This window comes from Copadichromis virginalis, linkage group LG20, assembly GCF_057382275.1.
Source record: "Copadichromis virginalis isolate Kocher_CV1m ecotype Utaka linkage group LG20, C_Virginalis_male_GT1.1, whole genome shotgun sequence".
In the NCBI taxonomy this organism is placed as follows: domain Eukaryota; kingdom Metazoa; phylum Chordata; class Actinopteri; order Cichliformes; family Cichlidae; genus Copadichromis; species Copadichromis virginalis.
This window is the reverse complement of record NC_140637.1, coordinates 21,424,523-21,436,739: the sequence shown is the minus strand read 5'-3', so window position 1 is coordinate 21,436,739 and position 12,217 is coordinate 21,424,523. Positions and strand designations below refer to the sequence as shown.

The window sequence follows — 12,217 nt, the reverse complement described above, 5'->3', positions numbered from 1 at the left end:
ACCTTAAAGGTTTTGCATTTAATACTGGTGACAGTTGATGAGCAATTAGTTCAGCCTCTTTTTGCCTGTATATCATCTTTTATTCCAAGCATATAGTCATTATGGTTCATCATATTTCTATTAGGGCTACTTAACATTCATTCATTAATGTTTAAATACTGGACAGATCTCTAGGTTTCTGTTAAAATCCCTGAGTGTAAGCCCATTTTTGACAAGTCATTATCTTAATCTTAATTTAACATTAAATATTTAGAAGTTCAATTTGTATGCATAATTAGAGCTCTGAGAAATTTTGACCAAAGGATGTTTTCCATGAACAGGTGATTTTGGTGGAAACATATTAATGTAAATGTAAAACACCATGCTGTGTGACCAGTTCCAGTGTACTGCATAACTGTAGCATCCCTGGTTTGATTCCAGCTGAAGGTCTTTGTTGCACGCTATAAGCCCTCTCTGCCCCTCTCCCTCTCCTTCACAGTCAGGCATCCAAAATAAATGCAAGAATTAAAAAAATAATAATAATTGCACAGCATGACTCACACTGGTAACTTTGCGGTAGATTTGAGCAGCATTCTGACACTCAGAATAGGGATATTCAGAGGTGGCCATTTCTAGCATACACATGCCAAAGGCATAGACATCCACAGCCTCGTCATAGTGTTCCTCATACATCTCTGGGGCCATGAACTCTGGAGTGCCTGCAGGAGCAGATGGAGAGAACAAGAGAGCCCAGTTGACAAATGACTAATACTTCTTACTGTAAAAACCACAAATCTGTCAAGTCACATGTTAAAAGTCTCCTACCTATGACACTCTTAGCAAAAGAAGCTGCCTTGAGTGTTGCCAGACCTAAATCCCCTATCTTTACTGAACCTGTAGGTCCAGTAATAAAGATGTTGTCACATTTAAGATCTCTGTGGATGATGGGAGGCGTCCTGGTGTGGAGAAAGTGGAGGCCTTTAAGGATCTGTCTACACCAGCTCCTTAACACTTTGGGCTTCATTACCTTGAAACGCTTTAGATAGCTGCATGAAGGAAAGGGAAACCTATTAGACCATAATTAAATGAGCAGCAAATTAAAAACAACTGCCTACATCCATACTCACGTTTTTAGCGTTCCTGACGTCATGAGCTCTGTTACTAAAACAATGCACTTCTTTCCTTTAAGCGGTGACTCCCAGAAGTCGTAGAAACGGACAATGTTGGGATGCTGGAGGCCTTTCAACATTTCTGCTTCCTCTTTAAAGCGCTGACGTTCCATTTTAGAAAGCTTACGATCCTATAGGAAACAACAGATGAAGAAATGATGACTATCAAGCCCCTAAAAATAACTGTAAAACATATTTGCTTCACAAAAACTACCAGATGGAAGAGCATCCCATCATTCCTCCACATTTTAAATTCATGCTTCTAGTATGCTTTTGATAGTGGGAAATACGGAGTAGTTGAGGTGGAGGTTAGTGTCAGTCTCTGAGACATATACACATCTCTAATTAGACCATATGTGCGTCAAAGCACACACGTCACAAGTGTACGTGTGTGGGAACATTCAGATGAGTGTCTTTTTCAATCAGTAAGAACATTCTGCGAAATCTTTTGTTTGTAAATACATTTTTAGATGTAATATGATCAGATGTGACCTCTTACTTGCTAGCTTTGATTTGTCCAGGAACACTGAGGACGTGTAAAGAGAAAGAGGGGTGACAAAGCACAGCCGCTCCTGGGAGAATGAACCAAGGCATTAACATCGTCACACCCTCAAAATGCTATGGCTAAAGGTTATGTGTCATCGATCTCTGCCATCTTTCACTCGCTTTCTCACTCTCTCACCCTCTTAGTCCCCTCCCCCCACATCTGCAATCTATCTCCTTTTCTGCACCCCGACCACTCCCTTTTTCATCCCCGAGATCCCCCACAAACACAAAAAGCATCTTCTGTAGCTACTCTCTCACCATTTCTCAGTTCCTAGTCTGGCAGCACCATGCTGTATCTAGTGCAAGGTTGTGGTTTCTTTCCTGTGATTTTTTTTTTTTTGTCTTCTTTTTTTTTACTGCCACTACATCAACGACTTATATAACACACATACACACAGTGAGCTGTGTCTAGCAGCAAGACCCCACCCATCACAGAAACCGACGACACTGATGGTGGAATGCAGTGAAAACAACCTAGCGGGATTTAATCTATTCAATTATTCACCCAAAGTCAACTTCCTTCTTAGATGAAACTGCAATTAGAAAATGAGCATGAATAACCAGAAAAATTAACAACATTGTGAGGAGTGGATTGATGTGATGGATAAGGCTTGCATGTATAAGAATGTGGCATGTCAGGTTTTTTTGTGTAAGTGTGTATGGTGGTGATGGTGGTGGTGAGGGGTGTGGGGATTTTCACTGCACTCTTCTGAAGTCCCATGAATAATTCAGTTCTGCAGAGAACTCTTTCTACTGAAGCAAGCTGAGCAATGAAAGGCTTGGGCTGGCTAAGTTGGGCTGGGTTATCCCCATGTGCTGTTTGTTGCACAGGAGCACCACATGGTCTGAAGCTTACCTGAAACATAGGTCTAAAAAAGAGCAACAAAGAGGAATGAGGAAGACTGCTTAAAGCTTGAGTGCTGCAGCTTTCTTTCCTTTAGGCAATTCCCCCCCTCCTCTCCCCAGATTACTTCCTTTACTGCTCCCTTGCTTTCTTGATCTCATCTTTCAGGAAACCTGCTGCTTTTTTCAAATAAGCCCCAATTCAGAGTGTTCCCCAAGCTCCAGTCACACTCCCCGCATCACCCCCTACATTTGCACCCTCACTTGTCTTTCCCTCTTAGCAGACACTGGGGTTTCTGCATAATTCAGAAGCCACATGCAGGCTGAGAGGCGTGGTTCACTGCGTCGAGAGTTATGTGCACTTATATGCTTTTGCGCACTGAGAGAATGGAAGAATGTCACTTTGAAAATCAATTTCCTCATAGCTACTGTGAGGTCTTTAACAAGTGTGACTCATTACGGTACATTTGCTGCACTACAAACAGACCATTTATTGTTTGTGTGCATGTATGTGCATGTAATCTTATCACACCTGTGCTTCATAGCAGAGCAGGTAACTGCTTGAGTGAGGTCAAACACACAAACTGAAAGCTACAGCAGGCAGCAAGGGCAGAAAAATAGATAGTGACATTATCAGGAAGGAATCTTTAAACCTGTTCTCTACAATGCTGCCATCCACTATATCTGTATGCTCACCTCTGTTAATTCCACAGCTCGGCTAGCTCATACAGCGACACAGAATATCAGAATGAGAAAGCAAACCACTGGGTTTTTTGGTGTTGGAAGAATCAAGTAATGGATTAAAATATTAGATCCAGGAACTCTGCAAGCTTATCATAGTATATAAATGCAGTGTCAAAATCATATTCTTGACCTAATGTCACATTAAGTAGGAATAGCATACTCCTATTGTTTCATTTCATTCATTCATTTCATTTATTTATTCATTTTCTGGCACAACAAATACCTATATTGAACATAAAATACACAAAACAAATTGTGAAGGGATTGCCATCAGTCCAGCTACTTTACCTGAGGATTTAAGGATAATTATAACAAAGCTGTAAGAGTTACACTTCCTAATGAAAGGAGCTTACTGATTGTATATAAAGGGCTTTAGCCTTCTCCCTGAAGGCTACTGACATAATCAGACATACTTACATTTTTTTGTGGATCATGACATGAACATTCCCTTCGTCTGGATTTAAATTACACCGATGCAACGAATGCTACCCAAAATTACAGTATGTACTAGCATCAGGTATGACTCCAATTGTACCATTTTACATGATCCCAGATCTCACTACATGAAAAATTAATCCCCCATCTCTGATAAAAGATTCAATTCACAATCCATCTGAAAGCATAGAACAATGCTAAGGTTGTGAAGTGGCACATGGACTGAGTGGCTAATGAGTGGCTGCTGACAAATGTAGTTCACACACAGCTCCGTTCTGTCTGAAGAAATCTTATGACTGTAATTTTTTATAGACACCAATTCGTCTATTTTAGTTTGTCACAGTTTCCCCCAATGAGACAAAGTCTACAAGTTCTTACCTAATATACAAATATCTGAACTTACTGAACCAGTGAGATCCGCATCCTAGAGGATAAATGTATTAGGAGAGAAACAGGTTTATGCATTAGTCCTGATTATGCCAGCCAAATTACAAATTGTCTGGCTGTTTCTTTGCCACTACAACTTAGCGTTCCTAATTACTATTTCTGCTTTACCTAATTAACTTGGCCTCATCTTGATCCTTCGTTAACAAGGAGCAGATTAGCAACACTGGGACTCCATAGCCACAGTGTTATTGGGATTTGTATTCAAACAACTTGTCAACAAATTGTAATATAAAAAAGGACAGCAGAACTCATATTTACTGTCACATGTTTTTGTCAATAAATGAAGATAAAGAAATATTTTACATGAATATAAGTTATTTGTAAAATCCAGTAAAACTTGACTAGCATGCATACCCCAATATGCAGAAATCCCACAGCAAATAGGCCTTAGTATAGAATTTAAATGCCGCATTGAAAAGCTCAGGTTCAGTCTCGCTCACAATGATAATGTGACGCATTAACAATCAATACAGGTCATATTCCTTTAACCATAGCTACAGAACTACCTCCTTACTGCCACATCTTATTCAGTTCATGCAGACATTTCAACAAAAAATGTTTGGACTCAAGGGAAACAAACCCTGGTTGCCAGGCTGAGGCGGTATGATAATTTACTTGGAAACCCTTTCCACCCATCCTTAATAACAGATGACTACTGCAGTGCTTCCGATGCTGTAACAAAAGCTGGTGCAGGGTGAGCCATGAGCCAGCAGACTGCCCGCAGCTGAATTGTGTCCCATCAGTCATGACTGCAGGAGGCTTTGACCGGCAGCTGTGCCAGCTACCATTATCCCTGTATTCATTGTTATACACCTGCCATACAACCATGGTAAACCCAGGCAGAGTAAAATGGCATACCCGGCATTCAGGGTGGCCCAGTATAATGTTTTGAATAAGAAAAGGCTGGTGAAATATCTGAAAAGCATTCTGAAAGAGACAAATGTATGCTTCACCTAGCCTTGGGAGGGAGGAGTCAAAGAGGCAGAACAACATTCAAGATGAGAAGCCACTCCGATACTGTGGCAGAAAACAACAATCAGACTATGCCCAAATGATTACTTTGCTGTTTGGGCATCAAAAGTGTGAGCTAAGAAAACAGAAGGGGAGAGACAAGCAGAAACTATGCAAAATAAAAGCATCACAGACACACTGAGAACAGAAGAAAAACAGAACATAAGATACTAAATGAAATAAATGAATTGGGTGCTGATCATATTAAGAGCACTTGTGATTGTTGCTTGGATGTTTATGTGTATGAGTGTGACTAGCTGATTGTGACCAGCAGTTAGCCAAAGCAGATTAAAGCATAGAAACCTCCTATAAAGCTTTTTTCTGTGAAAATGCGTAGGCTGAAAAGGAAGTGGTTTTTTTGGACACAAAGAAAAACATTTTACTAATACTCACTTATCTACTCAAGAGACCAACAGTTGTGTATGAAAATAGTTGAATGATTTTCAACATTACCAATGTCTAAGAAATCAAATACACATAAATATTGGGGTATATTCTTCATTACGACAGTCTTGAAAGTGATGCCTATTTTACAATTTAACAAAGTTGAGATCACTAGAAACAGACGGTTTAACAAAAAGAATCATCCGGTTGCAAAAGTCTATATTTTTTTTAAAGCAATGGACATAGAAGTTTGCAGTAAATTTTAAATACCTGGCTTAATATAAAATTTTATATACAGAACTTTCAAAATTCACAAGTGGTTAATGTGCCCCTCTCCAGTTGCACGAAATCAGATATATATATATATATATGTATATATATATATATATATATATATATATATATATATATATATATATATATATATATATATATATAAAATATTCCATATGTAATCGTGTATATATACAGATAGATATAATTACATTATTTATTATTAGATTTAAGCCAAGTAGATGTTATTTCATTCATTTCTAATCTGCTTTAACTGGTAACATTTTTAGCAGCATTGTGTCCAGCCAATCCAACCCAAGGTACGACAGCTGGTGGTGACACTTTCAATACACTGACCCCAAACACTGATACTTAACGGTAACACGGTCACTCAGACCCATTGTAAAAACCATGGAGGAGCTGACAGAGTGGCTACAAATAGCTGCAGTGCTATGATACACCGGGTGGCAAATTTTACCCATCTGCTCTGAACTTCAGACAAATTCACAAATGTGTTCAGTGTCCATGTAAATGACTAAAGCCTACTGTAGCCAGTGTGGACCGGTGCAAGCCAGAAAGTGAGAGTGCGGAGGGTGGACAGGCTTCCACATGTCCTGCATCGTACAGACCACTGATGATGAGGGTTGGCACTGAGATAAGGACAAGAGCAATGATTTGTCGAGTAGAGCTGCCCTGATTTGAACTGGGTGGCCTGGCTAAACTCCCTGGTTTGACAATTTTAGAATCTGCTGCAGTGTTTGGAGCCACAGAGCCACTTAGACAGCCTTTATTCGGCATAATACCCTGAGCCAGACTAAACAAGTAAAATACCAGGAAGAAGGATTCCTACATTGTTTAATCAAAGAATTAGAAACTTCTTATAGCAAAGACAACAATCACATATTCAGTTTATCAGCACATTTAAAGATTTATAAATGAAATAAGCTCCCAGCATAAATGTTAATAGCAGTTTACAGTAATAGTAACTTAAGATGGAAGTGCTACAGTGAGCCCATTTGTTTTTTAGTCATTACATAAACAGCTTAGTAACGCAGAGGCCAACTAGAGTGAAGTAACCCTTGTCTTCATACCACAAAGCCTAAGCAGGAGGCCTTAACAGGATACAGAGGTGCTCCAGGTTTGTTCATACAAATAACCTTCTTGAATTCCAAAAGGGATTACTAGTCCTAATGAGCTGTTGTGACACTTTCTATTGTTGGGGGGGAGGAAAGAGAGCGGTCAAAGGCCATTTAGCTAAATGTCCTAACGTAAGGTGCTGCTCTGAAAGCTGCTTAGAGAATCCCTGTACGAAATGTTAAGGCAATACTACAGCGGAGGTACTAGCACAGCAAGTCAGATACAATATATATAGACCACAAGATAAAAACTGTGAAGACTGCAGCATAGCAACGTGTGTCAGCTTTAATAAAAGTCTAGCCAATGTGGCATTTAAGTCAAAACAAGGCTGCATACAAGAGGTCTGATAGCCACCCCTGTAACTGATAGACCGTTTTAGGCAAACCCTAATGTGTAGCTTCCATTACTGGTCAATTAACTAATTAATCAGTTGAAAATTGCTCTGCAGCTCCCTGATAAACAAATTTGAGTCTGCTTCGAACAGTTATAACATCAGTGCATGTTTCAGTGTGGGATATTTTATAAGATCAATAAAAAAAAAAGAGGTATGGACCACAATATTGAACTGCAATGTGCTGAACAATACCGCAAACCTAAGGCTTTAAATCGACAAAATATCACATCTCACAGGAATTATAACTGATATGATTCTGGTTTTCTTAATTTTATCCACCTGTGTATAATGTAGCATTTTATAGTAAAAATATTAAAAATACTGCAACTGTCTCTTTAACCAAATGTTTGCTTAAATCACAGTAAAGAAGTTTTCCCAATTTTTTTAATCTAACTGAAAACATTCAAAACATTGTGTATGTCTGTGTATGTATGTGCTCCCCATTATCCCTCCTAAACATTAAGATAAAAAATTATTTATTCCTTTGCAGCTTTTCCTTTCAGACGATGTGGGACAAAGACCATGAATAAACCAACATACAAGGTGAGAGTTTTTGGGTAAGCATCATTTTACCAGTTAAGACATGCTGTGGATTTACAATTCTTTCTAAAGCCGTTTCATCAATAGAGTACATACACTTCAGGCCTAGGCTATGTTCATAATGATAAGTGATGGTTACTAGATCCAATTATGTTGCAACTTGAACCATAGAGTGACCAGCACACTGATTCAGCCATACAGCAAACACATTCAGATGCTCTCAAATGAATGGAAATGACTTAAATGAAAACAACACCAACAACAAAAAGACTGTACAAGAGACAACTATCACACCTGCAGCATGCAACTATACCACACGTCACACCAGTAGGCATATCTGTCTTTGCCATTGCTTTTCAGTTGACTTGGTGACGTGGGAATTCAGATGTGATGAAAGATGGGGGAACGGATAAGGCACTGCCACAGTGAATGGCTCTCCATGCTGCCCAGGGCCTCTCAATGCCAGATGGGCTGTAAACAATGACCCATTTGGGCATCTCCAACTTTGTTTACCTTTTTTTCATCTGTGCAGACAAGGAGAAGATGTGTTATTACACATGTTAATCCAGAGAGAAAGCGTGGTATCATCTTGTCAGATGAGAGTGCAATCTAAATCTATGATTACAGTGAAATCCAGCATTTGGAGTGAAGAAACAGATCTAGTGAGTAAGCTGCTGGGTTTGTTTGGTTCAAGAAATCCCTAATCTTCAGCAAAGACAGGCGGCCTGATAACACTGCCATGGCATCATTGCCAACTCTGCAGTCACAAGCTGAAAAAAGAGATTTAATCTACAAAATAGCTCACTGCCAAATACCTGAGAAGTCTGCAAAAGGTCAGAAGTAAACTGTCTGCAAGTGTGCACACAGCATTCAACACTAAGATAAAAATCAATACACTGAGCCACAAGTGGTGGAAAGAAAAAGTTTCCAAAGTTTAGAAAAATTCCAGAGAGCAATAATGATTAAGACAAAGTAAAAAGAATCACAGGATGTGTTTCTTCTCAACAATGAAAGGACTGAAAACAGGCATCCTTCTCTCACATTAACATCCTTGCATGAGCCAGGGCCATCTGTGATATGCCAGCAGCCTGGCACAGAAACAGAGATGTGGGGGAGATGGGCATGAACAGGAAGGGGCAGGGCTAAGGGAGAGAGACGAGGGAGGAAGAGAGCAAAAACAAACACGAGACCAGATTAAAATTTCTAGGGAGGAAAGCCATGTGACCACGGGAAGGCGAGAATACAGTGGAAAATCAAGAGTGATATCTCATGTTTCTCTGTCTTCCATGGGGGTATCTCCTGTTTTCCACAACAGTTTGCTTGGAACGGCAAAGCTGGCATCATACACATGCCACACGTAAGATTTTACCCCCATGTTGTTTACTCTGACCTACTTCAGATGCAAGCTTAAGACTTGCTGAAACCTGCACTTTATTATTTTGTTGAATATGACCAAAAAGATCTTGTGTGATTGTGGGCAGGAGAGCTCTGAGTCTGTGCAGCGATTTTTACCATGCTATCTCAGGGTAATAGTATGAAGCAAGCTCAACACAGCTAAGCCCTCTTTGCATTGGATGGCTTGGAAAAACCAAGAAAGGCTAGAAAGATAATGGATATAATGGTGGTTATAAACTGTCTTTAACCACGTTTTCCACGTGCTCGCATAAAAGACACTCACAAAACGAACAAATTGATTGGTGCCACAAAAAGGGTAAGAGAGGAATCCATCCATCCATTCATTTTTTTTCCCACTTATGTAATTCAGGGTTGCAGGGGGTTCTATCCCATGGGCCAAAAGATAACGTATACCCTGGGCAAGTTGTCTGTCTATCACAGGGTGCAAGACAAGAATGATGGCAGAGAATTTATTAATGGCATAGTTTTTCTATCATATTTATCTTATCCAGAGCATGCCCATTGCTGGTGTTAACTTCTAACATAAAAGCTGCTCATTAGAACGTCATACATTTAAACATGAAACACATGAAGTACATTTGCACTTTCAGTGACAGATACCTGGAAATTACTTTGACTACTTTGAATGATTCATTTTACAGAATGAATATACTCTGTGATTTTCTGTAAATACCAACAGAATAAAACATGTTATTATCTGTGTTCTATTAGCTGTAATACCTGCAGTATAAAACAGGCTTAGTAACAAATACAGACCGAGAAGAGAAACAATTTTATGCGCTTTTACAGCTGATATAGACGATTCACTGCAGTCTTCAGACACATGTTGCTGTTCAGAGAAAAAAAAGAAATCACAGCTGGAATCAGAATAGAATAAATTCAAAACATTTTAAAAAACAACTGTTGAGGTTTTCTGCAAAATAGCTCAGCTTCCTGAAAGTACCAGCAATCCCACGTAATGGTGTATCATAGAGATGCTGGAAGAGACTGATCTGCCTGTACAATTGTGCTTCCAGCCTGTATGTGCTGACCATCCTGGTTATATATATATATGTGTATATATATATAAAAAAAAAAAAAAAAAAAAATTATATATATATATATATATATATATATATATATATATATATATATATATATATATATATATATATATATATATGTGTATGTATATATATATATATATATATATATATATAATTTTTTTTTTTTTTTTTTTTTTTTTTTTTTTTAAAGCAAGCTGTATAGTAAGCCAAAACAAGACCAAAGAACCCTGCACAAGAGCAATCATAACATCAGTTTTGGCACTGGCTGCTGTGCACAAAGAAGAAAACAGCTTGCATGCACCACCTGTGAGATGTGCAGTATATATATTACTATGGTGATCGAGTCAGGTTCAAAGAGCTCCACCTTGAAAAGTCTGCCTTTAGGCTCAATATACACTACGATCCTATTGATCTCACTTCTTAGTTCATCTCTCCAGTGATTTCATCCTGATTACAGCTTGACAGACAATAACATTGAGGATGTTGATAAAGCCTACTGAAGCTACTCCTTCTTCTACTTTCTTTAGGAGTAAAGAATCTCATTTCCCGTACTACAGTCTGCAGATTATTACAAATGCCCATAATTAAGAAGTGTGCTGTTGGTCTAACTGCACAATGCAGCAACTCTAAACTTAAAATTGAATTCAGACATTGTGTAATATAGCAGTGTAAATACACACTGAAACATCCAGAATGACAGATTAAACAATGTTCAAGTAACTTTTCCACAAAAACTTCAAGCTTCTCAAATGTAACTTTTAATATGTTTGCTTGGCCCTTTAAAAAATAAATGAAACACCTTAGAATTTAGACAGGACAAGATATCTGAAATGTCAATTAATCCAATTCTGTTTTATAGTCACTCAATCTATAAAACATCAGAGAAGGAAATTAATTGTCTTATATTTTGTATTCTGTGACCAACAGCAAAAAATCCAGAGTAAAAATCATTTGGGAATGTGTAATTATGCACAATAAATAGCTTCAACTGACTCATTAATCAATAAACGGCTGCAGATTAATTCTTCAGATATCACTAAGGAGGCAAGGAAACTCCTTTGTAAGACATTTAATGATTCAAATGGCCAATAAAGAAAATAAATGGATAATAATTACCTAAACTGCATCTGCTATGACAGTTTAACAACACGTGAAAGAGTTCTGCCTGTTATTTTGTTTATCCAACAGTACCTAATGGAAGACCTTCAGCTCAAAGCTACAACAGTATATATGAGATGACTACATGATCACTTGAATCATGATTAACATCCATTGTCAACTGTCCACTAGAGGGAGTTTTAATCTGTCTTTAGGGAAAAATAAAATAAGAGTACATAGATCCCTCTTCCACATTCTCCATCCACTGGACTGAACTACAGCTTTGTGTTGTCCAGTTGAGGAAAGCTCGGGGCTGCTTCCTGCTGTCAGCGTGCATGATATCATCATCCAAATGAGGCCTTCGAGTCTCAGTGTGTCTTTGCATGCTCAACAATGGCATTCTATCTTTAAAGTCCTTTTATGTGATGCTATGTGTCACTGCGCTGTAATGCTAAAGTCAGACAAAACAGGTTTAATTCCTGCCAGTGGATGAAGTGGTTTGCATTCTTTCATCTTGCACAGTACTGACGCAGCATGTTTTCAGTACCCTAGGCAAAGTATTCACTGAGGCCACTGACTGCCACAAGGCTCCCAGCAGGCTATGGGGCAGGTTCAGCTGCTTCCTGTCTGCTCACCTCCTGTTACACAGAGGGTGCGATGCAGGGAGTAGCACCACTAATAACATGCAGACACACTGCTGGTAGAGAGCGAACCGGCATCTCCTGCACTGTCCACTTCAATGATTGAGCTGAGTG

The 12,217-nt window shown here is 38.8% G+C and overlaps 1 protein-coding gene across 1 annotated transcript in view; it reads right to left on the bottom strand.

The window, feature by feature from the left end:
- The window catches only part of LOC146684749 (serine/threonine-protein kinase WNK2), a 42,959-nt gene that overhangs the window by 27,902 nt on the left and 2,840 nt on the right, over positions 1-12,217 (bottom strand). Inside the window, exons 4-6 of the mRNA XM_085444986.1 lie at positions 1,107-1,279; positions 805-1,025; positions 541-698 (exon numbers count right to left, since the gene is read on the bottom strand). Coding sequence (XP_085301112.1) covers positions 541-698; positions 805-1,025; positions 1,107-1,279 — 552 coding nt within the window. The remainder of the gene's footprint in view (positions 1-540; positions 699-804; positions 1,026-1,106; positions 1,280-12,217) is intronic.